Below are 27,868 nucleotides of genomic sequence, written 5' to 3'. Positions count from 1 at the left end.
ACTGTTTTGCATAAGATTTTGTATATATAAAATCTGTTGAGTCTGAGAGTAAATTTTAGAATCTACACAGTTTATCAGTTTGTATGTCTTTACTCCTTCCATATATTATGCATCTATGAAAAGGTTTCCTATTATGCTCAATATCTTTATATAAATTTTATTCAAATTTTTCTTGATCTTGTTAAACACTATGCTTAATTTGTTTGTCCAGCTTGTTTATTTCAGTTTTCAAAGTTGTAGTTTAACATCTCTTCAATTTCTTATATTTTTTGTCTCTCACCTGAATGAGTTGTCTTGTTCTTATGAAACTATATCCCCCTGACGTTTTATGCCTAGATCCTGATGTTAAACATTTTTTTGAATTTTTGCACTCAGTTTCTCTTTCAAAACTTTCCACATTCCACCTGCAGTTTTTCCACTGAACACGTCACTCCAGTTGGTTTTACATAATAACTGTTTTGCTTCCATATAATCTGTAATTAATCTTCTGTGCATTGAACCCCCCCCCCAGGATCCATGGTAAAGCTTATGCCAATAAGTTGATGTTTTGTTTTGGCAGAATGGACTCGGTGTTTTAATACTGAATTTTTGCTATTTGACATTTGTGATAGAATCATAAAGAATGGCTTCAAGATGGCAGTAGAAAGTAAGGAATCATAAGACAGGGCTATAGTTAAAACCAATAAAAGTAACAACTTTGAAGTTATTTGTTTCATTGGATTAATACTTAGCTGGAAGCAGACAGCACTTAGGAAACTTATCCCTTCCCTAAAATGGATATTAATCCTTTGGACGTATTTGGATCCAGAGTAGTAGTTGTCTTCATAAATACATGTACTTGTGAGGCTGCCGTAATTTGGTTTATATACTCACTTCCATACTACAAAATCATTAGGTTCTAAAGTGGCCCTGATTGTGTAACATCCTGGTCACAGACTATGATGTCACAATGAAAGATCAGAGAAAACATAGGGAATAAACTGCAGTGACCAATGAATTCAAAGAAAATGCTAACTATAACAAGTATTTATGTAGATTTATACTGTATTAAAAACATGGGACACTAGTATACTGGCAATATATTGAATGCAAGTTAGTCTGTCAGTTATGTTTTTCAGTGTGTATGTGCATGTGTGTGTGTGTGTGTGTGTGTGCACAGGCATGCATGTATGCACACGGGTGTGCAAGTGGTTTGAGATGACAACAGCTTGTGGTTCATAAAAATGTGGCATTAGTCTTAATATGGGGTAGACATTTCAATGTCATCTTCACACTGTTTCAGTTCCAGTCTAATCCTAAGTCCTCATTTACAAGAACTTCACACACAGACTTTCTGACACATAAGGTTACAGTTCATCAGTATTCCTCTTTAAGTGGTGTTCATCTGATACAGACATAAAAATACAAGAGATTTCAATCATCTCTTTTGAACTTGCAAGCAATAACTCATCTGTAAGGCAAAAAGAAGAAATTTTATTAAAGAAAGAAAACTCTTCAGAGTAGAAGAGTTTCTTTTTTCAGTAAGCTGCTTTTACTTTTTAATGGTCTTTCACTCCTCTTTGGGAGCCTGATCCTCAAATGAGACCTTAGTGGACTCCCTGAAGTCCGGGTGTCGAAGGTCCATAAGAAATTTGGTGGGAGTTAGAATGTGGGTGGAACCTGTGAGAGAACAGAGGGTGGCTGACTTTAAAATATCTACATGTGTACTTCTTTATATATACATAATTGCATGCCATTTTGTTCCAATATTAGCTTCCTACAAAAGTAAGCAGGTGAGACAGATAGAGAAGACAGCCTACAGAAGGCAAATTAGAAATGTCTGCATGCATTACATGTCAAAACAAGAGTCACATTATCCTTTTTATCTTTACTGGCATTCTACAAAGCAAGTAAAGGGAAGGGAAAAAAATAAAATAATTTCTAAGACACAGAATATTAAAAACAGTTGTATACAATATTAAAAACATCATACCTTCAGCCTTATGGACACAGACTGCGATAAAGAGTAAGTCGCTATAATTAATGAATGCACCTGGCCAATTTGTCACAATACAGCAAAGACATTGCTATCCTTTGCCTCAAGGCTCCTCCCCCCCGCAAAAACAAACAACTCAACAAAAGGTGCTGTGGTAGCAGAGATCCCTGTCATGACTTACAAATCAAATTCTCTTCAGAGATAAAACCACTTAACCCCATCATTTGTAAACTCATGGCTAAGTAGGCAACTTGGAGACCAGGGCAACAAAGATGTTGTGTTATTTATTTTTATTTATACATTTGTTGACTAGGGTACAACAGCTCTCAACTATACAGGTTTTTGCAGAATGTCCAGATTTTTGCCTTATATTTTTGGTGTGTTCCTACTAAAATCTGTCCCATTCTGGCAAATAGCTGAGGATTGAAGTCATTAAATAATGACAAACATTTGAGTTTAAGACTCCACATCCTTCTGAAAATTAATGCTAATGCAAAACCTATTATTTTATCAACTTTCTAAGTTTGCAAGGGCAATATTTAATAACTGTCCCTATTTGTCCCCCCATCGTTTTATGCTTTGTCCAGATTTTTTGCTCTAAGAGGTTGAGAGGTTGGATCCAGCTGGGCCATCTTCAGGTTCAGTCCAGGCTTTCACAGCACAGGTTTGCTTTGCTGTTTTCCTGCTGTGACATACAGGCCAGGTGCAGTGAGACACAGCATCTGTATAGAAACTCCTTGAACAAATCAGCTACAGCACAAAAATTGAACATTCAACAAAATTAAGTAAGAAAGGTAAGCCACAAAACAGATGTCAAGCAGGTCTATTAACTACACATCAAGCAGAAATGCATGCAAATTTACTCTCACCAGCCCAGGAGCACTATTAAGACATTACATTTTACATAAAGAAAGCATAATAATTAAATAATTTAATAGTTAACACTTAAATAAACTTGCCTGGAAGGCAAATCCAGTGTGCTTTTATGAAAGATTAATAATGTATCCTTTGTGTCTTTGCTTTCTCCATTTTTACTGGAAAATATTATACAACTGCCATTTACAATAGAAGAGGCTGAAAAGTTTGACGTTTCTTAGAACTCTACCACTTGAAATTACAGGATTGTAAACAATCATAAATGCCTCAATGTCAGGATAATTTAAAACTTATTTCATAAATTGACTCATTCCCTGTATCTTCAGATGCTCCTTGTGTGGGTGAATGTTTGTGTTTATGTGTGTATGGCAGGTACTGCCTTATCTCAGTAAGTACTGCTTCTAACCAGTCATAGAGTATACCTGTTTTAACTGCAGCTCGAAACACAATGCGTTGGAGTTTTCAGTGCCATGCTAGCCTTTCTGAAGAGGTAACTATGACATCTCGGTGAAGCAGGACAGAAGGAATAGGATGATGCATCTTGTCTCTGTTGCTCCTTTGAGAGATAATTTAATCTCCTGTGATGCATTATCTATGGTTGATGATGGGACATTCTCAGTCTAGAAGCCAATATATTTTGGCCTGTGGTATTCACTCTTCAGATTCTTCTCTACCTTCACAAAATCTCCCAAAGGGTTTAAAAGTTGCAGGCCTGAAGGGAGTGTCACATCATTAAATCAACTGGGAAACTCTCATTCCCGATTTTTTCCTTCTAATATTCCTTTAACTTCATAATGACCTAAATTAACACCAGAAAATCTGGGTGGAGGATACTTTTTGTCACCTGTCAGGGCATGTTATTATGGGAACTTCCAACCTTGGAAGGGACTTGGCGAAAACAGAAATTGCAACTTTCTCAGTTGGAAGCATGATACAGCAATTAATCCTGTTTTATTCAAATGAGATTTGCCAAAAGCAGACATCTAAAATGACATTTTCCAGATCTGTCACATTTACCCATTTAATAACATCCAGATAGTAATGGTATTTTTGCAGTGATGAGCTTTGACAGGGGCTTAGGATCACAAGATCACAGGAGGTTACTAGGGTATTGGCCCTAAAGCCTCTACAAGCCTGGCCGTGTTATACCCTTGTTCCCTTACAGACCAAGATATATAGTCTATGTTTGTGGGCAAATCTAAGATCAGCACTGGCTCCCTCTGTCTAAGAGGGACATAGGTGAACCCCCCCCTTTGTAAATGTATGGTTACCCATCCAACTGTCCAGGTTACGCTTAACTAGGGTGATTGAGAAGCTCTTTTTTACATGCATTGAGGATTTGTTCCAGAGGAGTGGCAACCTATGGGAGACATATCTGTCTCTCCAGCATGTTCTGTTAATATCACAGGCTAGGTTAAGATCCCTATAGTGAATGAATCTTGTCCCATTACATTTGCAGATGTGCAGCAGCTTCATCAAGGCAGGGTCTGAGACTGCTCTGTAGGCCAGGCACAAGTCGCCTCTAAGCAGTTCATATGATACTGAGTAAAGTGATAGATCCTTCAATCTGTCCATGTAGGTCATGTGTTTTAGATCCTGAATTTTCTTGGTGAGAAACCTCTGAGGTCTCTCCAGTAGCTGCAGATGTCTGGTGAGGTACATACAAAAAGGAGCATTGTACTCTATTACTGGTCTGATGAGAGCTGAGTACAGGAGAGTTATAGCCTCCTTAGCTTTGGATGCTATACCTATCCTTATGAGGTGTGCAATGTAGAAGACTTTCCTTAGTACTGTGAACACCTGATGATCAAAACTAAGGCTGCTATCAACTTGTGTTCCTAAATATCTCATCACTGGGTTTGAACTTAGGGAGATATTATTAATGTTGCAGTTAGCAGGTTTTCACTTTGCCAAAGGGGATGATAATGCATTTTTTGCATTTAGTTTAAGTCTTTGGCTTTGACATCAATCATTTGTCTATGTAAGCCCATTCTGTAGTATGTTGACATCTTTGGGGGCATTCAACAATTGCAACCAGTTTGCAGTCATCAGCAAACTTGGTAAGTCATAGGCCATCTATTTAAACTTGGACTTATGAAAAATAGTTACCAAACATTATGGGGCCTAACACAGATCCCTGTTGAACACCACTAGTAACAGGTCTACTAATAGAGTTGGCATCCCCAATCTTGACTGTATATGTTCTGTTTGTGAGCCAGTTGGCAGCCCATCTAATGATGTAAGGGTTAATCCCCACCTGGATGAGTTTTTCAGTGATGCATGAGTGAGGGATTGTGTCGAAGGCCTTGGCTAGGTTGAGATAGGCAGTGTGAACTGTTTAGCCTTCATCCAGGGCCTTGGTGACATGCTCGAAGAAGTCCACTAGGTTTAGCAGGCAAGATCTGCCCTTAACAAAACCAAACTGGGTCACATCAAGAGTTTCAAGGTTACCTATATCCCTGCTGATAAGATCCATGATGATTCTCTCCATGGCCTTGCAGATAAGGGTGGTTAGGTTTATGGGTCTATGGTTCCCAGGGTCAAGTAAAGGACTCCTTTTGTGCAAGGGGATTACAATTGCTGTTTTCCACTCAGCTGAGACAAAGCCAGTGCTTTGACTGAGATTGAAAACCGTGCTCAGCAGTTCTGCTAACCCTTGTTTTAAATAATTTAATAGGCAGCCTGGAATATTGTCAGGTCCCATACAGGCTGTGTTTTTGGCTTTGGAGAGTGTGGTTATGACCTGTTCTCTGGAGATACTAGGCAGAGGACTGATGACAGGTATGTTATGGGGTATGATTGCTGGGGACAAGGGCAATGAGGTTTTCACCTAACGTGTCTGTCAGCAGGTTGGCAATGTCCACAGGTTCAGTATAAGTGTTACCATCCACAGCTAGTTCCACACAAAGCTTGCTCTTCCCTTTTAGATTTCAGAACTAACTGAAGAATGCTTTGTGATTTTCTTTAGCTGGGGCTGCTAATTTAGTTTCATAATTAGCTTTAGAGGACTTTACAAGATGTCTAATATGCTTGTTTATGCTTTGGAGGGAGTTCTTTCTTTGCTGTGACTGTTCCTCTTGTTTTTCTGACAGCAGTTTCTTTCTGTTATTGTATAACCTATTTTTGCTGGATGTCCACCGGGGTGGCTTATTTTTTCATGAGGATCTTCATTTGATCCTTTCCACTATGGCTGCGTCTATACATGTATATAGGTGTTTCAACAGGATATTTGTGTACACCTCAGTATAGGGGTCATTGCTGTCAGTGTTGGCAGGGGGTCTGAAACTATTGATGCCATTCCTCAGTAGGCTAAATAGGTTATAGTTTGCTTTGGAGAAAATGTTTAAGCTTTTTGCTCCTGAAGGTGGGTCAGGTATAATCATTACTTCGAAGGAGACTGATTTATGATCAAACTTTACCAGGAAGAGCCTCACACATGAGGTGGTACAGTGATCCTTCAACCTTCAATATACCTTACTTATATGTAATAACTCTTGAGGTCACACAAATGTTAAGGAGATGGACTTTTAAGTATTTCCAACTCTATGAGGTTTTGCAATCTCAGCTTTGTTATATATAACAAAAGGTGGTGGGGCAAATCACACCATACAGTGGTGCAAGATGGTATGACCACTGCAAAAATATCATGGTTAGTCTTTTAGGTCTTTTTAATTTAACTGATTCAGACAATGTCATTTGGTAAGTTATTTTTTGTGAATTCTGTTTCTACAAAACAGACTTCATTGATATGTCATGTTCCAGCACCAATGGTGAACTACACAAGAAACATCACTATCAATTTATGAATAAGCTGTTCTTAACTTCCATTATTTTAGCTTTTGACATAGTGTTAAGGCCATAAATTACAGACAGGCTGTATTCTGTAGATCTTGGTTTGTATCATTTAATCTCATCTTGCAAACTTTCTGATTTTGGTAAACCACATAACATAATCTGATTAAAATTCCTAATTTGCTACATCTTTGAGAGAGAGAGGAAGGAGATTCATAGTCACAAGACTTTTAATAAAATAAATCAGACTTTTCTTTCTCTCTTTAGTCAGTTTGTTAATGGCTAAGGCCAGGAAGGTGAAGTTGTCTATATGACACATCTGGAAGCTTTGGTCCAGTTAGGTCATTTGCTATTATTACAACTGAAAGGAGAGTAGAGGTAGGAATCAAACCCAGACTGTTGATGTAGATTATGCATTTTTAAGTGTGTTATCTACTGTATTAAACCTGCAAACGGTCATAGCCAGCCTTAGGCATAGGCCAACTAGGCGGCCGCCTAGGGTGCTGCTCTACTAGGGGCACTTTTCCAGTATTTATTTGGTGTAGGTAGACCAGGATGGGGGCAGCAGGTTATGTGGTGGGGGGCACCATGGCACCCTTTTGCCTAGGGCACCAGTTGACCTAAGGCCGCTGCTGCAAACCGTGAGCTGTGGAATGATAACCATCATCATCAACTCCCTTTTTTCCATTTTCCCATTTTCTGCATGGGGTCTGCGTGTCGAGTAAACTGTCGCCATCTCTCTCGATTCAATGCCACACTCGTGCCTTTTTCAACTCTCATGCCTGACTGTCATAGATCTTCTCTCACACAGTCCATCTACCTCTTTGCCGGACACCCTCATTTCCTCTTACCTTCTTCCTGTCTTTCCCAAGTCTTCTTCACCAGATTGTTTTCTTCTTTTCTGCACAGGTGCTCAAACCACTGTAATCTGTTCTCTTTGACCTTTTCTGCAATTGGGGCTACTTTGGCTTCTGCTCTTAAGTCCTCATTTCTTCATCAGTCCCATAGTGTGCATCCTACCACCTATCTCAGGCTCTTCATCTCCATCACCTCTAACATACACAACTGCTCTGCCTTAACTGCCCATGTTTTTGTACTATACAGTAGTACTGGTCGCATCACTGTTTTGTACACCTTACTTTTCAGCTTCTTTGGCCTCCTTCTGTCATAAACAATACTTGTCACTCTGTGCCAGTTGGCTGCAGCCCTTCTGATTCTAGCTTTGACCTGTTCATTCAGACTTCCCTTCTTGTCAACCACCCCTACCTTATAACTGAAGTTGTTAACCTGTTCCACTACCTTCCCTTCTATTTCATTTCTCAGCTTCTTCTGATTTTTCCAGTTTGCTGCCGTTACCATTGTCTTATCTGTACTTAGGTTCATCCTACACGCCTTCAGTTTTGCAGTGCTTGCTCAGAGCCTGCCTGTAATGCCACATCATCTGCATACAGCAACTCTGTCCTGTCTGACTTGTTTACTAATGTAATCTATCACCAGTATGAATAGCAGTGGTCTCAGAGCTGAACCCTGATGCACACCCACTCCCACTGGGAACCCCTCTGTAAGACTGAACATTGTCCGTACTTGAGTCACTGGGCCTTTATACATAGCCAGCACTCATTCTACCAATGTTTCTAGGACTTTGAGCCACCACAGGACTGCCCAAATCAGCTTTCTTGGGACCTTGTCATATGCTTTCTCCAAGTCTGGGAATGTCCAACTGGACTCTTTCCTCATCTCCATCTTCTTCTCAATTATCTGTCTCACTGCAGATATTGAGTCAGTTGTGTTGCATCCTGATCTGAATCTGAACTGCTCATCTCCCATCTTACTTTCTACTAATGTGAGTATCTGTTTATAATTACTCTGTTCAGAACTTTTATTCAATGTAATAGGAGTTTGATGCCTCTGCACTGTCCACAGTTATGGATGTCCCCTTTGTTCTTGTACACTGGCATGAGTATACTTATTCTCCAGTAATCTGGGATAAAACTTTCTCTTCACACTGCTACGAGTACCCTCAGGAGCCATTTCTCCCGTATCTCACCCTGATTCTTTATGACCTCATCCGAGCCTGCTGCTTTCCCTGACTTTACTTGACTTCATTTTCCTTAGTGCTGTTCTTACCTCTTCTAGGGTGGGCTCCTGTTCTTCTCTCAGTGTAAGCTGTGTCTGTGATATTACAGCTTCAGTCATGTTTTCTACATGCAGAAGCTTCTGGTTGCGTTCCTTCCATCTGCCTTTGAATTCCTGTGGACTGTGAGCAGGTTGTTGCTGGCATCCCTTATGAAGGGTGTTTGACATTAATATTTATCTTTCTGTCTTTGCCTTGCAACCTGCTATAGTTACCTTGTGCCACCTACTGAGTCACTTTCCAGAATGTGGTACAGTGACTCTGATGCCCTGTTCTTTGCTAGCCAACCAGTATTCCTTCCTAGCCTGGTCCATCCTTTCTATCTCTTATTTTTTCCTGCACTCCATCTTTCTTTTGATGACTTGACTTTTGCATTCCACCACCAGCTTTCCTTATGTACCTTATTTCCATCCTTGGCTCAGCCACATATCTGTTCTATAATCCTAACACATGCTCTTTTGTGGCACTGCAATTCTTCTTCAGCTTCACCTCTTTCCTCCTTTTCTTGGGGTACTAAAGCCCTGATATTTCATTGAACTGTTGTACTTTGCAGTCACTTATTCTACCCCAGTGTCCTTTCCTTACTACCTGAGACACATGTTGGCCATTCTTGTATGTGGTCTTCCACCTGTTTCCTCCTCTTCTTGGGGTGCTAAAGCCCTGATATTTCATTGAACTGTTGTACTTTGCAATCACTTATTCTACCCCAATGTCCTTTCCTTACTACATGAGACACATGTTGGCCATTCTTGTATGTAGTCTTCTGACTGTCTCTCTTTTTGAGACATGTCTTGGCTACTATCAATCCATTTGCCAGATAGAAGTCTAGAATGGCCTCTCCTTCTTTATTCCTTTTGTCCCACACTGTCTCCATAGCCTGTTGCTTCTGTCCCAACATGCACATTCGAGTCACCCATTATCAACACCAATTCATGCTGTCCTGCTTTATCTAGTAGGTCTTGCAACTGGTATCTGAATGTACTCTTCACTGTCACAACCTTAATGTGGGGCATGGGCTGAGATTATGAATACTGCCCTGTAATTAGGCTGGAGTCTGAACGCCATCAGTTTGTCACTAATTCTGATGATATCCCTCACTGCCTTTTGAGGCTTCAATTCCCACACCTTTTCTAGCCTGTCCTCCTCCTGTGTAGTAGACTCTGGATTCCAAGCCAACTGACCTTGTTGCACTGCCCTTCCACCTTGGATCTTGGGTACATAGTCCAGCCTCCTCCACTTCCAAGCTCCACCCTGTCAGCTAATCTATATTAAGTGTAGCAATTTTTAGCTCAACGCAGCTAGCCAACTGGACAGTGGATGGCTGCTGGGCTTTATGGCAGGCAAACACTGGCCGATAGGGGCACATACACACCTCCTACCATTAGCATGGGTCCCTGGTGTAGGTCGGAGTTGGCTGGGTACTCAACCCATTTATCACTGGCAAACACCCATGCCTATCTGGTGACATTAGTCAACATGACTGAATCACCTAGAGCCAAATTTTACACTTTCAAGGGGCACGCAGCCTGTGATCTGTGTTCTCCTGTCTTGAGGTTACTGTACACCACAGTAAATGCCCAAAGCAGTTGGTCTATACAACTCTGCCTCCTATAAGGCACTAGGTGGAGTCTGTGCTGCTGCTCACAACTCCATTTATTGGTGAGCTTGAGATGGAAATACTCAACATGTTTTCTGGAGGTGGAAAAAACATAACGGACACAGGGAGAACATGCAGACTCCAAACAGGCATTAGCTAGAGGTCACGATCGAACCTTGTATCTTGTGCATGGCAGTTGAAGACCTTAACCATTATGCCAACTGGACTTTGTGTGGAATAATCATGTTGATGTTTTTCATCTTTCTAATGGTTAGCAGAAAACTGATTAGTAATGGAGATTTAATTTTGATGGTACACCTCTTCCTTGGGTCTAGCATTTGATTACAGTTTATTAAAGCTACCCTACATATTACTAACCGTTTCTTGATATTTCAGTCTCTACTGCAAGATGTTTCAGTTCCTCTTACATGGAACATGGGTTGTGCAACCAGCAGACACATTAACTTGCAAGTAGTCAGATCAATGTGTAAAACTGCCTTATTAAGGCAAAATCTAAAGCTACAAATACACCCAAAACTCAAACTGAGCTTTTCTTACACTGCAGACAGAGATTTCCAAGATTTTTTTGCTGGTGAGAAAAATGCTTAAGTGAAAGTTTGTCCAAATCTTATTACATCCTAACTTAAGAAAAAAAATCCAATATCTTCTTTCAAGATGGCTGCAACTTATTTCCCTATGTACAAGTGAAAATCCACAGAAAGGAAATAACATCAGTGGAGAATCTGCTTATGTTTACATCACTGTATGTTAATATGCCAGCATTGATCAATGGCATGCAGGTTAGCATTGCTATCTCACAACACTTGGGTCTGTAGTTCATTTCTGGCTATGGTACATTCTCTGTGGAGTTTGCATATCCTTTCAGTGTCTGGGTAGCTTTTTGCTGGTTTACTCCCACATCCTAAATACATGCTGTTGATGAACCAGTACTCCTCCAAAATGCTGGAATGTGTGTGTGTGTGTGTGTGTGTGTGTGTGTGTGTGTGTGTGTGCGCGCGTTTGTGTGTGTGTGTGCGCCCGTGCGGGGAATGCATATTGGTGTGTGAATGAGTGGGTTCCCTGGGTGTGCATATATGAAGTGGCATGTTTACATGTATGCAGTTGCTTACATGTGTTAGTGCGTATCTTTATGAATATGTGTTAGGTGAATGTGTGTGTGTTAGTTGTGAGGCCCTGTGCAGCAATGATAAATGATCTTAAGCAGGAACACTAGTGCGGCTAGGTCTGACAACACAGTGCATAATTCACAGACATGGTAATTAGCCACTAATGAGGTGTTTCTTGGGGCAGCTTTACTGTGTATCTAAATTGGAGATTATTGCCATTGTGATAACTGGCAGTCCCACAGTGCCCAATTAGTGATGGTGGTGCCAATAATCTGTCCAAATCCTATGGTTCAAGTCTTAGACAGGTTCTATCTCCTTACATTGGATTAAGTGGATAATCAGAGAATATGAGAATGTTATGTTAAACTGAAAACACTGCAACCATATAACATGCAGTGCTAAATAAAATGGCCCATTTCTTGTAATCCTGATATGTACCCTATTGTACAGTAAATCTGTTCTGTTCTTGGCTTGTATTTTGACTGACAAAGGATATTGTTACATCAAACCACTCAGTAGCCTAAATGATAGATGGACAGACAGACAGGTATGTAGGCAGCTAGACAGATATATAGAAAAATAACCTTAAAGTTTTTTTTTTATTTGCCCATATTTTCTAGATCAAATGTGCTTGAACTATGACCCTAATAAAAAAGGAAGCTAGCTACACTGTGCTGAACCAGTCACCGTGACAAATCCCTAACACCCCTGAAAATAATGCACATACAATGAACTACAGTAGGTAAGATGACTTTGAAAATAAGCAAGGGAAACTGAATAATAAGGTTTTGTTACCTGTGTATCAAATATTCTCCATTCATTGAAAAAAACTCATGCTGGCCACCTAGGCCTTCCAACTGGTCTTAAATCCCTTTTCCTTCACAGCTTTCAAAATGTGTATAGCAATCATTTCCTTCCTGTCACCACTAACTTTGACCTGCAACTTAAGAGTCTGAAGTCAGGTTTCATTTATCCACGTCATTAACAAAGGAAGCAGAAAATACCTTCAACAATGAAATAAAAACTGCAGTCCATAAATCATTTTTTATAGAAACCCTGAGCATTAAAGTTCTGGTAGAAAGCTGATAAAACTTGGAAAATAAATATACTTTTTTTACATTATTTTCAATAAGCATCCATAACTCTGCCAAAACATAATGCTATAAGTTCAAGTTTTCAGCATACTGCCTATGAACCATGACATCCTGAACTATGATATTGCGTCCATACATCCACATGAAAAATCCCATTTACAAAAATGACCATGAAACAGCAATTACAAACAGGAATTGGAATACTACACACAATTTAACAGAAGACTCAATTATAATGATTACCCTGCAAATTTCATACCGAAATTCTACACAGCTATAAACTTATAATGCTGCACAAGAGTCAAGGAGTTAAAATTTAGCAGTGCACGTTTTTAACTATTTTCAGTAAACAGTACACCTGCAACCATCATCTGACTTATGATACTGAGCTAGTACAGCATGAATCCAAAATACATTTCATGAAAATTATTGCAAAACAAATGTATAAACAAAACTGTGTAACCGCATAATATAGTTTGTCTTCTGTGTTGTCCCCGCATAATGTTCATGAGTCCATGTGACTCTAGTCAGTTTCAGCTAGTCACTGCCCTCAAAATTAAAACACAAATTTAATAACTGCCCCTCTCTACAAAACATACAACACTACATTCCTCATACATATCTCTGCCATAACGACAAAGTCCTTCTGACTACCAATAAGTCAAATAAACACGCTAGTGATTCCCTACACTCTACCTATGTTGGCAAATGTTCGAATATCATCCATCTCACTCTTAGGCAAAATATCATTCCATCAAGCTTTAAACACAACCTAAAACAACACCTTAATGGCTATGTTTTTGCCCCCAACCACTCTAATTCATCCTTTTTTGTTGCCCCCCACCATACTCATCTGTCTGTTGATCTCGCACCCCACATTACCTTCCTTCTCCCATCCCATGCCACTGGTAAGATCTTCAGTTATGCTACCCATGCTTTGTCTTCATCTGTTACAACTCCTAACGTTCTCTCCACCATTACTCTTTCCTTTCCACCTGCTTATCTTTCTCCTCTACCTCATCTTTGAGGTCCTGATCCTTATTCAATTACCTATACCCCTTGCTCTACTAAGCTACTGTTGCTATTTTTCATTTAATTAATTCCTCTGTTTTGCACTAATATATTAATTCTGTTATTATACATTCATATTCTATTTTCTTTTCTCTTATTTTCGATTTAAAACTAAATCATAAATAGTACATATACTACTAACAGCATTCTCTGTACATTGTCTGTATATCTCTGGAAAGTACCGTACTGTGTACCAATAATTTCTGTATATCCACTATGTACAGCTTCCCCTGTCTTCAATATACATTTATTTACAGTTTATATTTTAATGTTATTGGAGCTTTCCCTCCCCGGCTTCCACTGAAAAGGGGCTTGCTGCCCAGTCAGATTTTTTCCTGTAAATGAAGGCAATAAATAAATAAATACCCTACATGGCCAATCAGATAAACATAAACCTAACATTTCAGTGTAAAATTCTAGTGCAGTGAATTGTTTCCATTCCATCCAGACTCAATATTTTTAAAATTGGCAGAACCATTTTGTGGAGCCCAAACTATACACTGTAATATATATAACTATCTTCTGTGTCATTAAAAAGTCCCAAACCTAAAAAAGCTATTTAATTCAATGATACATCAGCAATTCATAGCTTCAGGAAGGATAGTTAAAAAAAAAAAAAAAAAAACAGAACTTGACTATAACGACAAAATTCTACAAAATTCAAAAAGCTAAAAAATTGTAATCCTGCACAACAATCCATGAAAAGTGTTGCAGGATTTGTTTTACATTAAGATGCACTACAAACATATTATTATCTTATATAAACTATTAAACATAAAATTCAGTCCGCAAAAAAAAACAGCATTTTATAAGTGGACAGAGGTATTTAAGGGTATGCATCATAAGCATATCACCAAATGCAGAAGGACTGTAATGCATTCCCTCTCTTAGCATCCCTCTGCATGGTGTAACACTTCAACTGTGCACAGCCCCTCAAACTTTAATGCAGACTTGCCCCTGTCATCCAGTTGTATACAAAACAAGGTCAAAGAAGTAGGATCATCTATATTTCACAAATAAATAATCCTGAATATATGTTTTATTGTACCCTTCCTAAGCAAGCCTTCTTGGATACAAAAGCACTCTTAAACTGCAGTTTTCATAAATTATTATATGGCCGTACCAATGGCCAATAGGCTAGACTTCTGCCTTCCTCAAGCTTGAGCCCTCTTCTGTCTATTTGCAGAGTTTTTCTCTTTGTTTGATACTGCTCTTATTTAAATGAATATATTTTCATATTTGCTTGATACCAGACATATTTAAATGGACTGTTTCATTCAGTTTACGTCTGTGATTGGACAACGGCTTATGACATCAGTAATGTGTAATTGTTGCAGTGGTATAAGGAATGTGTTGTTACTCTACTTATCTAGTAGCTTGAATGACTATGACTCTTAGATTCTCTACCTCTCTTACTGAAAAATTCACTCTAATATATTGACTAACTGTATATTTGCCCTTTGGAAATATATTTTATATGTATGCTCTGTATAAACTAATGATAATGTTTTGCCTCGGGGTTGTGACAAAAAAGGGTCCTTTGATCAATCCACCTAAATGGTTAACAAGTATTACATAATATACATAAAGTGTTCTAGTGGTCAGAAAGTGTGACATGCTCGATGTGACAATAGGAGGTACTGCCAGCTATGCCAGGAGAAGTAGGGCAGTGGATGTCTAACATATGCCAGCTTAGCTAGCTGGAGTTTTGTAAAGAATTATATGTCATTTGTGTATCAAACTGATTTGTGCAGATGCTTGTATTTAAAAATGTACTTGTAAAGTTGCTTGTGTTAAACTGTATCAAAAGTGCCCTCTGCTGGAAACCAAAGAAATGTACATGCATTATTGTAACTGTTTATATGTATATATTGTAACAGACGATATTGGAAGGGAAGAGGTTAATCTCAGTCCAGCCAACTTTAAAATATATCTGAAATTAAATTACTTTTATGGTTTAAGCCATAAAGATGTTATCCCATAGTTCTGAATGGAGCCAGAGACACAATGTCTATGCCAGACAATAGTTTGTAGCTCCTGTAGGAAGAGTGGAATGGTTTTATTGTGTTATGGCTTCCAGATAATTTAATAAAACTTAGCTAAAGGTCTAGTGTGTATTGTAGCACATAGGTGCTAAATACTGGCAGCTTCTAGCAATGGGGATAGTGTGGGAAACAGAGCCAGATGACCAGATGCGTGTGATGCCATTCTGTAAGCCAGAAATAATATTTAGATGTTAGTAGGAGATTGCTCTCAGTATTCTGTATTCCATCTTGGATCTGACAACAAGGACCACTCACCCACATCCTCTTGTCTTGCTCTGTTCACTAAGTAGGAACAGTAATTTCCTAGATCAGTCAGAAAAATATAGTGAGAAGAGTTAAGTATTATTTTTCTGTAAAACTCTTTCCAGCTGTGTTATTTTCAATATTTCCTGTAACTGAAACTCTGGTGTTTACTGTAAATAGATATTTAGTATTTTCATGATGTTTTATTATTTATTATTAAATATATTTAAACTATTCATTGTGGCTGGTCCTTTTAGAGAAATATTTTGATCTTTGAGAATGTGTGCATATATTTATTTGCTGATAACTGTGGGCACTCCTGGAAGCCTGGCTGTTTGGTCAACATTACCATTTGTATTAATATTAACTTCAATCAGTATAATTGGGTACCCTTGCACAAGCCTTAGGTAGCTGGCTTTGTATTGCCTGGTTACAGTAACTACCTTATAATCTGGGCAGGAGGGGACACAGTCCGTAAGTATGTGTTACCCTTTCTGAGGGGTGTGTGTGTGTGTGTGTGTGTGTGTGTGTGTGTGTGTGTGTGTCAGCTACTAGGAGCAGGGAAATGAAGCACTGGTTTCACAGACAGAGAGAGAGAGTGGTGGAGGACTTGGCTTGAGCACTCAGCTGGAGGCTTAACTCTGCAGGTGTACCAGTGGGGAGCCTTACTGGGGAACTGAAGGGAGACAGAATGAGACACCCAAACCCTGGGCTGAGTGTGTGCCCTGTGTGCTCTTAAGGGAAATTGTGTTCAATGCAGAGAGGCCTGCATCTGGAAATACTGAGTGTATTCATTTGTATTCCAAGTGAACGTCTCTCTCCAGTGTCAGTGGTGAGGCTTGAGGCTCCTTGATTACTGGGCCAGAGTGGGGACATCACAGTCTCCAAAACCCTTCCTTGCTCATAACATGTTGAAGCTAGAGGCTGGGAGAGCAAGCAACCATCTACCTTTCCTTCTATGTTGCCCCAACCAGACTGTCTGTGACTATACAGAACTGAAGTCACTATCCTAGATGGCTACATCAATGAACACACACTTACTATTTACATACAAAATTCAAATGCAGTGAATGGCTTCCATTCCAGTCTGATTATGCCATTTTTAAAACTGGCAGAGCCATTCTGTGGAGCCCAAATTGCACACTACAAGATAACCAAATATCTTCTAATAAAAAAAACAAAAATAAAACAACTTAAAAAAAGTTACTTCAGTTCAGGAGACACCAGAAACTTACATATTAAGAAAGGTCAGTTAAAAAGTGTAATATAATGCATTATGTCCGCATTTCCACATGGCTCATTTTCCAAAACAGTGGCAATAATTACATCTGTCAGTCCCCTTCACATAAAAGTAATTTCATATCACATCACTAGATCTGAAGTGTGGAAACACCTGTCATTTTATTCTCAAAAATGCCAGCTATATGTACTTTGTGCGCAATAACTTTTGGTTGTTAATCCATATTAAAAGCAGAGTCCAAGTATTTACCAAAGTGGCATAAAAATCTTTGCTAAGTGCTGCTATCCTATTCTCTAGCATTAGTGTTAAAATCTTTAAGCAAGTTTACTTTATCATTTATATGATCTGCATGTCAAGTGCAAAATGAAAACGTTGCACGTGAAAGTGGAAACAAGTAAATCCAGGATACTATGATTACTTTTTTTCTTGGTTTCCTATTATCTACTGACCTCAGGTAATCTGAGTTTGTCTTGTAACAAGTGTTCATTATTTCCAAGACTGCAACAGGGAAGGATCCCAGTTACCACAACAGTGTGTTTGTGGGTTCTTCATTTGCTATACAAGACACACTTTATGTCCCTGTAGCAACAGTGACAGCTCATCATGGGTAAGAGTGTTTCTTCCCATCAGCCTGTTTATATGTGCATGTGCCTGTAACTCTCCCAAGCTGCTTGTGTATGCTTTTTAAAGTTTCTGTTCTCCATCAGGAGGCTGACAGGCATCTCAAAAATCATTACACCTGTCCTGATAGAGGAGTCCTCCCTTCTGGTAATTACATCCGTCCCACTACCAAGCTAACCTAAGGCGGCTTACTAGAATGGGTTTGACATCTCAAAGACAGACACCATTTTTACATGGATAGAACATTCAGTGTAGTTTCTAACATATAGCTCTGATTTTACTGTCACAGCTAGCTAATATGAAATGGTTACATAAGACAGCCCTCTCTGTCACACAGTGTTTAAGAATGGTCACTTTTTAAAAAGTGCAAACATCAGCGAGACAACTGAAAGTTTGGATTCAGTACCTAATGTGGAACTTATGCAGGTTTTGATTACCATCTAAAGTTAGTACACTGACCATTACAAAAATAAAATGGGTCAGAAATGTACTATACATTGCATAACATTCTGGAAATAAATTCACATTGTAAGAAATCTCATACACTGGATCTGTCGACTAGGCAAGTGCTATCTAAGGAGAGCTTCTGTCCAAAAATGTAAAAGCTAGAATGATGTAAACATGCAATTGCAAAATAATAAAAACATTCTTTTTTCTGGTGAGGATGTAGGCATGAGAACGTACCTATTAGGACCTCCCATTTTCCACTGGCCTGTGTGACTTCATAAGCACAGCGCATTTCACTAAGTGAAACTCCTCCAATGATGAAGATGATAAGACGTGGCCCAGTCCTATACTCTCCAGGTGATTTGTTCTTATGCCAGTGCCCATAGCGTGCACTAAAAAAATGAGTAAGAAAAGACAGAAGAGAAACCGAGCAATAAAAGGAAAAACAGAACAGTGTTTAGTTTCATGACATAAAGTACATTTTATTCAAAAACACGGTAAAGCAGCATTTCAGAACCTAGGCCAAAGAGAACATTTTAAATAAGAAATCATGATAATTATTTTTTAATAATGCTTAACTGAAGGCTATGACAAATGTTAATCAACAAAACTAACTGTAGATGTTTTGAAATGTAACAATCATTTTGGTGACAGCAACTATTCTCCAATTTAGGTAAACTTTGGAATTGCCTCCCTAGCCACAAACAAAATGAGTCTATGAAAAGCTCGATTACCATCTTACACAGCATTTGTACTCTACCCACATGTGTGTGGCCTCACATTATTCACCCCCCACATGTGTGAGCATGGCCTCACATTATTCACCCCCACATGTGTGAGCGTGGCCTCACATTATTCACCCCCACATGTGTGAGCGTGGCCTCACATTATTCACCTTCCCCATGGCACTGTGATATTAACTGTAAGCCTACAATCAGTACGTTTCTGAATCACACACAATCCATTTACCTCTCCATTTCCTACTTTTACCTCTCTTGACTAGACTTTTTTTGTTTCATGTTCTCTCCTTTCTTCCTTTCTTTCAGTCAGCATTTTTACTCCGTCCAGTCTCATTTCCTGTCTAACTACACTTTTTACTGTTCCTCACAATATACATTTCTTAATTTTTTACTTATTTCATTATACTCACTGATTCTGGCTACACTTGACTCTCCAGCTTTGCTCTCCCTTTCATTCTGTTGGCTTTATGCCTGTATCACTAAGCTCATTCTTCCAAACTTTCCAATACTCAGCATTAATATTCTGTTCCTTGGTCTGAAGCTGTAACTGTCCCTTAATATGCTGTACTTCACTTAACTCCTTTACCCTCCTCACTAAAATGTTGTAGGAAGACTACAGTACACATGCTATGAAATGTTGCTCTCTGTAAATACATACAGCTACACAATGTACCAACTTATCTTATTTACAATGTTTGTATAAAATTCATACTTTATTTAACATGCCATAAAATATGCAGCTCCCTAGATGTTGGGGCATTTCTCTGTGGGCTTCTGCTGCAAATGTACTTAGTCCATTCAAAACTGACAGAAAAAGCCAATAAATAAACCAATACATTAATATACAAACAAACAAGCAAACAAATACTTCTGAGTGTATGACATCCTTAAAATAAACAGTCAGTCAATCTGAATGCAAGACAGTCTTAGTACAAGAGCTATTAATTACTGAGGATCAGCTATAACAGAAACTTGCCACTTTGTCAAACTTCAAAAAAAGTGTAATGTTAACTAAAAGATTTTGAGATTTCTCCCTCCCTCAATATATAAACAGTAAACAAATAATTCTGGAGGTGGGCACGTGCTTGCAAGGCTTGAGTAATCATAATAAAAGGGGAATAAGTCAGACAGAGTTAACTCACCATTGTCAAGTGATGTACAGTCAAGATCATGCAAGCCTTCAATGATGTGCAATGCTGAGTTTCAAATTATGAGAATAATGTTGCCAGTAATATTGATAAGCTACATTCAGTGGGCTGTGTAGTGTTTGGATTAATTAAAATTAACTCAGAGAGTTTAATGAGGTTCTTATATCTGTCTACCATGAGGCTGAGAGAAGTGGAGTTAACCCTCTCACAGCATTAAGACTATCTAAAGGAAGTAATTGTCAAGGTGGCTGTTGTAAGGAATTATCTCACACAGGGTAGATTCACATCCAGGCTCATAGAAAGCAAGCCTATAGACTTGAGAACATGGCTAGGTGTAAGAATATGCACCTGCTATGCATGCCAAAGAGTGAAATAGTGAAGTCCATTCTCAAAGAAGAAACTGAACTAGCCCTGAGTAGCATCCTGCCATCACCCAGAATGATACCACAGTACAAGGACAAAATGATTGACTTCAACAATTGGCTAAGATTCTGGTGTCATTCTAAGGGGATCCAGTATCTGTCTGCCTGGGATGACATGATCGACAAACCACGATGCTTTGCCAGAGATGGCCTGCACCTGTCGCCCTTGGAATTCCGGATACTGGCTAAGGCTCTTGCCACCCCTATAGTGCTTTTTTAGGCAAGATTCAAATAACAAATTCACCACCGTAACAGGTACAAGCAAGCAAAATCTTAGGGTAATGCTACTTAATGCTAAAAGTCTAAACCTCAAAATGCACTCACTTGAGGCACTCCTTAAAATGGAGAACATCGACATCTGTGCAGTGTCAGAGACCACCCCTGCATTACCAGGCTATAATTCATACCACACCTTTCAGCCACCTAACCTGGTCCGAAGCACTAAAGGTGGAGGCGTGTCCATATTCATTAAGGATATCCACACCTCCAGGCTAGTTGCTCAGCATAATGCATCTGGGATTATCCAAGTGCAACTAACTCTGGGCAAGACCGCAATGCAAATTGTAGCTTGCTACAGATCCCCCACCATGCCTCAGGATTCCCACTCCTCATTTCTTGATACATTGGAAAATATTAGGGTACAACCTAACACCCTAATAATGGGTGATTTCAACTACCCCACCATTAACTGGGAAAACTACTCATGCACCAACTCTTGTGCTCAACGTTTTCTGGAATTCATAAATTCCTATGCCTTGGATCAACTTATCCACACCCCCACCAGGGGCAGCAATATCCTAGACCTGGTCATTACCAACATAGGCAACTGGTGTTCCACACCAGAGGTCAATTCCTCGTTGGTCAGATCCGACCACAAGCAAATCACCCTAGACATCCACATCCCACCCCCCATTAGGGAAACCACAGTAAAAAATGTCTCCAAAGCCAACTTCACACTTCTTAAGACAGAAGTGGTGAACTTCACGACACCCATGCTGACGGACAATAGAGATACGACTGGTGAATCCTATACAATTGCACTTTATAAGCACTTACACGAGTGCATGGATCATGCAATCCTTAACAGAACCAAGATGCTATCCTCCAAAAAAAAGGAAGCCAATCTGGTGGCCCCCTGCTATAAACAAACTCTACAACAGAAGAAAGAAACTGTTGTAAAAAAGAGTAAAATCCCATGATTGGAGGAACTCCCTGGTCAGCCTCAGTAAGAAGCTGAGATCCCTCATAAAATCCTCCAAAGCTAGTTACGAAAACAAAATCACCACTGATTCTAAAGACAACCACAAAGCATTCTATAGCTATGTCAAGAATCTCAATGGCAACACTTAGATCTGCTCTGAGTTATGGCACAATGACACTAAATATACAGAACCAACTGATATTGCCAACATCCTGGCAGATAGGTTTAGTGCTAACTTTACCCCCACCCCCCTCACCCCTAAAGGGCCCATATCTATACCGGAAGAATGCAAAGTATCTGTAATCATGGCTGCACAGGTAAAAAACCTCTCTCCAAAGCCAAGAACACAGCATCCATGGGACCTGACAATATCCCAGGCGTCGTTCTACATGAACTACAGAACGAACTGGCACCCCACCTAAGTACCATGTTCAACCATAGCCTCACCTCAGGCTTTGTGCCCACTGAATGATGCACAGCAATGGTCATCCCACTCCAGAAAGGGGGAGCCACCATGGACCCCAGGAACTCCCACCCCATTAGCCTGATGAGCCTGGTCTGCAAGGCTATGGAGCGTATCATCATGAAACTTATAAACAATGACACTGGTAATCTCCAAACTCTGGACCCTACCCAGTTCGGGTTTGTAAAAGGCAGATCATGTCTCCTAAACCTAATAGACTTCTTTGAAGCAGTCACCAAAGCCGTAGATGAGGTGGTTCATACAGCCTATCTAGATCTTGCCAAGGCTTTCAACACCATCCCCCACTCTGGAATTAGAGATTTATACTAGTTTAGTGAGTTTGTCTATATGTCACAAGATGGGTTGCCAACTGGCTCACTGACAGAACCCACACTGTGATAGTAGCAGACTCTAAATCCAACTTCAGACCAGTGACAAGTGGAGTACCACAGGAATCAGTCCTAGGTCCTCTCCTGTTTGGTATCTACTTCTCTGAAGTACAGGCTAACACAGAAGGTCTTTGGCTAACAAAGTTTGCAGACGACTGCAAACTAGGAGCCATAATCAAAACTCCTAATGATGTGGACATCCTACAAAAGGGCCTCATTGAGACAGATGCCTGGTGTCAAAGCCATGGCCTCAAGCTCAGTGCCAAAAAGTGCATTGTCATCCCTTTTGGTAAAAACTCTGTATACATGAACTACCACATAGGCGGTAGTCTACTTAACACCGAAAGTGTGTTGAGACCTTGGGACACAGGTGGACAGTACTCTCCTTTGATAATCACATCACCACATTAGCCAGGAAATCCTTCTATGTGGCACACCTCATCACAAAAGGTTTCTCATCCAGGAAAAAAGAGGTCATTGTTCCCCTCTACTCTATAATGGGTCTAATGAGTGATGAGTAAATGCCCCTTTTGGTATGTACCTCACATGACATCTACAACAACTGGAAAGGCCACAGAAATACCTCACCAAGTGGATATGCAACTGAGCCATCAGTTTGAGTTCAGAGGATGCCTTGTAGGCTAGGGTAGGCTAGGCATAGATCACCAGGCAGTAGTCTGCAGGAGACAGTATACAGGGATACAGCTTTTAGATGGGCTGCATAGGACTTATTGTTTACTCCCTATATGCTTTTTGTGAGGAATCTCTGTGGTCTCTCAACCTGTTGCAAGTGCCTGCTCAGCTACATGCTGAAGAGTACATTGTACTCAATGCCTGGTCTGATGAAAGCTGATTACAGTGGAACAATGATCTCCGTTGCCCTGGGTAAGATTTCCTTACTTATAAGTTGTGCAGAGTAGAATGATTTTCTTAACACAGTAGGCACATGGTGGTCAAAGGACAGGTTACTATCAACATGTACTTCCAGATACCTGACCACTGGGTCTACTTTTATGGGTGTATTATAAAATGTGGTCATTTCTCATTTCTAGGGGTGGACGTCTTTCCAAAGGGTACTATTATGCATTTTTTCACATTGAGCTTTAGTCCATGTCTCTGACACCTGTTGTTTGTTTGTGTCTGGGCCTCTTGAAGGATATCAGTGTTTTTAGGGGATTCAATGACTATGCCAAGTTTGTAATCATCTGCAAACTTGGCCACGCAGTGGCCCTTGACATTTTCTTTGACTGCATAGAAGTAGAATACTAAAAGGAGAGGCACTAACATGGATCTCTGTGGGACTCCATTAGTGACTGACCTATTTGTGGAGGTGGATTCCTTTATCCTGACTTAATTTGTCCTATCAGTCAGCCAGCTGGTTATTCGTTGGGTGACACATGAGTTTATGTCTAATTTGGTACGTTTATAGACAATGCCCAAGTAAGGTATTCTGTCAAATATGTTGTCTAGGTCAAGGTAGGCACTGTGCACTGTTTTGCCCTCATCCATAGCTTTAGTGACATTCTTGAACAAATCCACCAGGTTAAATAGGTATGAACTTCCTTTGACAAAACCTAACTGTGTAGACACAAGTGCCTGCAGGTTTCCTATGTCATTGTTTATCCGATTCATGATAATCCCTTCTATGGCCTTGGATATGAGACTAGTCAGATTTATGGGTCCGTAGTTCCCTGGGTGTGTGGAAGGGCCCCCCACCCCTTTTGTAGCGGGATAACTGTTGCATTCTCCCATTTTTTAGGCATGAAGCCAATGTAGAGGCTATGGTTAAAAAGCAATTCTAGTGCACCTTTCAGGTCATGTTTCGTGCTATTTAGAAGGCACCTGGAATATTATCAGGGTCCATCGAAACAGTATTCTTGGCTTTAGAGAGCGTAGTGAGGACCTGCTCCCTAGTGATAGTTGGTGTTGAAACGGTGGAGGGTAGTTCTTGGGGTGGGTGACTGGGAGTGATGGACGGGTAAAACTGGAGCTAAGTTTGTTGACCAGAAGGTTTGTTATATCCTATGGGTGCATACAGGTGGTTCCTTTCATCATTAGTTTTGTACATTGTTGTGTGTTGCTTTTAAGGTTGCGGACATGACCAAAGAAAGCCTTACGATTGTCCTTAGCTTGGAAGGCTATTTTTATCTCACACTTGGCTTTGATAGACTTGATTAGTCCCTTGAGTTGCTTATTCATATTGATGAGTGAGTTTTTACCATGCTGGGCAATGCCCTATTTGTTTTTTGACATGATTTTTTTCTTTTGTTATAAACCATTTTACTATTATCCATTTTTTTTCACATTGAGTTTAAGCTGGCTTGTTTTTACAACTTGTCCTGTGTTTATTTTGGGTAGGTACAGCTTCCTCTGTGCAGCTATTTGCATGATTTATAAATGTTTCGAGAACAATTCTACATAGTGAGCTGAGTTCACAAGGTTGAGGGGGCTTGGATTCCTTGCAGACTTTGGAATTTAGCTATACTGTTGCTTAGTAGGAGGTAGTGAGCTTTAGACAAGTTTTTAAATGTTTTGGAGTTACCTGGGGTCCAGATTTAATATTGATTTCAAAGCAGTCAGCTTTGTGCTCTGACCTCAGCAATAAGGACTTAACACTAGGAGAGTGCATCTTTCCTCCATGTTTGTAAGGATCAGGTCAAGGATATTTGAACCTCTTTTGGGTATGCGGACTAGCTGTTCCAGGTTGTTTGTATTAACAAAGTTCAGGAATCTCTGGGTCTGCATGTTTTAGGTTATGTATGATTCCCAATTCATGGACATAGTATGGGCTTCCTGGAGCATGGACAGAGATCTGTATATCACAAGGATGTGGTATGGGACTTGGCTTATGTTAAGTTGGATGTGGAGAAGCTCAGATGTGTCATACTGTCTGCAGCCTTGAGGTGTGTTCATGTTTAATGTCAACTGAAACTCCTCCACGTTTAGATCCTGCTGTGCAGTAGCTGGTGTAAATATGTGGAAGACATTATAGCCTTGCACTGCTGGGGTGTCCTCTGTAGCTTTAAACCAAGTCTTGGTAACTGCAAAGATGTATATATTCTCCAGGGTAAGGAGATATTGCATGGAGTGGAATTTCCTGTTCAGACTCCTGGCATTGAGCAGTAACACTGTTAGATTATTTTGTGTCAATTTAGCTATGTCGGTAGGTTTATCAGGTTGGCAGTGCCTAAAAAAGGCACTAGAGGGTGGACAAGGTTTTAGCCAAAATTTAAAAACCTAAAGGAAACAGCTGTAGATCCTCCCTGGCAAAGCAGCACAGTCTGTCTACCATATTCTTCGAGGCAGACAAATACAATACCCTCTTGAATTAACACCAAAACTAAGCCAGTTATTAAAGTAAATTATCTTCTATTGGTAATGTGGGATCATCCTTGGAGGAGATAGACTGCTGCTAAGTGCTGGGCTCCTACCAGCCTTAGACTCATAGTCCACGAGCTCTATCTTGTCTGTTTTCATGTAGTCCAAAGAGGCAGCTCTCAGGTCATTCACACCCACATGAACTATGACAGAGTTATGCTGTTACTTATAATAGTGCAATGACTTAACTTCATAGTGATCTGGTGGATCCTGGTTCCGAAAAGGCAGCTGACTGTCACTCTCTTCTTGCTCATCCTGGTGAGTGAGACATCTGTGTGTCTCACAATAGAGTCCATTATTAATAAAATGTTGTTTTGTGTTGTGTGGTGGTTTGCCTTATGGGCTTAGAGGTTGACATACCTTGTGATGACATTGCATATGTGTTGGTGCATGTTATCTTAGCAGAATGCTCCAGAGGTTGCTGAGGATACTTGTTTTTTGTGTGAAGTCTTGGAGGCCTTTGAGGTTTTGGAAAATTAGATTTAAAAGCCACAGCATATATGGATCTTTGTGTCTGGCCCATACTAAGTGTTGTGGGTGTAGTGTTATGTTTCTTTGACAACCTGTGCAATTTTTGTGTTGGTAAGTGTAAGCCTTGCCACTGATATGCTGTATCAGTTTGGTTTAGAATTAGGTTGTAGACTTACAAGATAGTTGCCAACTGAGTAACAGCCTAACTTCAGCTCTCTCAATGTGAAAACAGAAACTCAAAAAAGAGAACCAGTGAATTTGTCTTTTGGATACATTTCAGTTACTGGCTAGTAAATGCACTGTCTGGATGCCAGCAAAGAAGAAATTTAGAGAACCTGAAAGAAAATCAACCACGGAAAGATGAGGAAAAACACTGGCTTGGATGAATCCTGCAGCTCTTCAGCAAAAAGCAGTTCATGCTCCAGCTTTGGTGCAAAACATGACTTCTAGTAATCTAGATGGAAAGGTATAATAAAGAAACATTGAAGGAGTATATCAACTCAAATAACAAAAGACTGGAAATCATGGAAGAAGATTTAAGCAAATAATCAGATGAGCTGATAAAATTGCAGAAATCAGAGGTTAAAATGAAGAAAAGGCTGGCTGAGTATGAGAATGCTCAAGAGGAGATGTTTCAAAAACTGGTAGAATTAGAGGACAGAGTGCGTAGGGAAAACCTGAGATTTTCTGCTGTACAAGGGAAACTGGAAGGAACAGACTTATTACCTTTATGAAAACACAGATAATCAAATGGACTGGTATTCCACGGCAGGAGTTGTTTACTGAAAGGGCACATCATGCGTATGCTCCAAACCTGGCCATAAGAAAGTAGCCAAGACCTGTAATAGTAAAGATGTAATTCTACCAACAGAAAGAGTAAATTCTGGCAAAACTGTGGCAGAAGGACAAATACTAACATTTGGAGACAGCAGAGTGTTTGTAGAAAATTATTACTCACTGTACACCAGGCTGAAGAGGAGTAAAATTATTCCAGCAATCAGAGAATACCGATAAGCAAATGTTAAATTCAAACAGCTGTATCAAGCTATCAATCAGAATATTTTTTTTCTGGAGCCTCAAAGTCATTTTTGGATGACGAACATGCTAAGAAGAAATACAACAGTCTGTCTGACCAAAAAGTGAGCTAACAAACAGAAGGGGATTCTGCTTCTTATTCTTCTGATAACAAAATTCATAGAGAGATTATGCCAGTGAAACATTTTCCAGTATTCCAAAGGAAAATACTGGACAGACAAAAAAAAGTACAGGCCTTGACTAGAAGAATCAGGAGTACATTGTAAATGAGCCAGAGACTGGAGTTGGGAGATGGAGATTAACAGGAAGAAATACAGCAACTCAGAAATTAATGAAAAATGTGGGGTATAAAGCATCAG

General features: G+C 39.7%; 1 protein-coding gene across 2 annotated transcripts in view; it reads right to left on the bottom strand.

The window, feature by feature from the left end:
- The window catches only part of STXBP1 (syntaxin binding protein 1), an 890,876-nt gene that overhangs the window by 77,108 nt on the left and 785,900 nt on the right, over positions 1–27,868 (bottom strand). The window contains exons 18-19 of one of the 2 annotated variants that reach the window (XM_044058397.1): positions 18,500–18,654; positions 1,536–1,659 (exon numbers count right to left, since the gene is read on the bottom strand). In XM_044058397.1, the coding sequence (XP_043914332.1) occupies positions 1,550–1,659; positions 18,500–18,654 (265 nt within the window). In that variant the 3' untranslated portion in view covers positions 1,536–1,549. The remainder of the gene's footprint in view (positions 1–1,535; positions 1,660–18,499; positions 18,655–27,868) is intronic. The other variant, XM_044058398.1, reaches the window with a different exon arrangement.

The sequence above is a fragment of the Protopterus annectens genome, chromosome 16.part0, assembly GCF_019279795.1.
Source record: "Protopterus annectens isolate FY-2018-M chromosome 16.part0, PAN1.0, whole genome shotgun sequence".
Classification (NCBI taxonomy): Eukaryota; Metazoa; Chordata; order Ceratodontiformes; family Protopteridae; genus Protopterus; species Protopterus annectens.
Note: the sequence above shows the minus strand (reverse complement) of the source record. Positions and strands in the feature narration are given on the sequence as shown.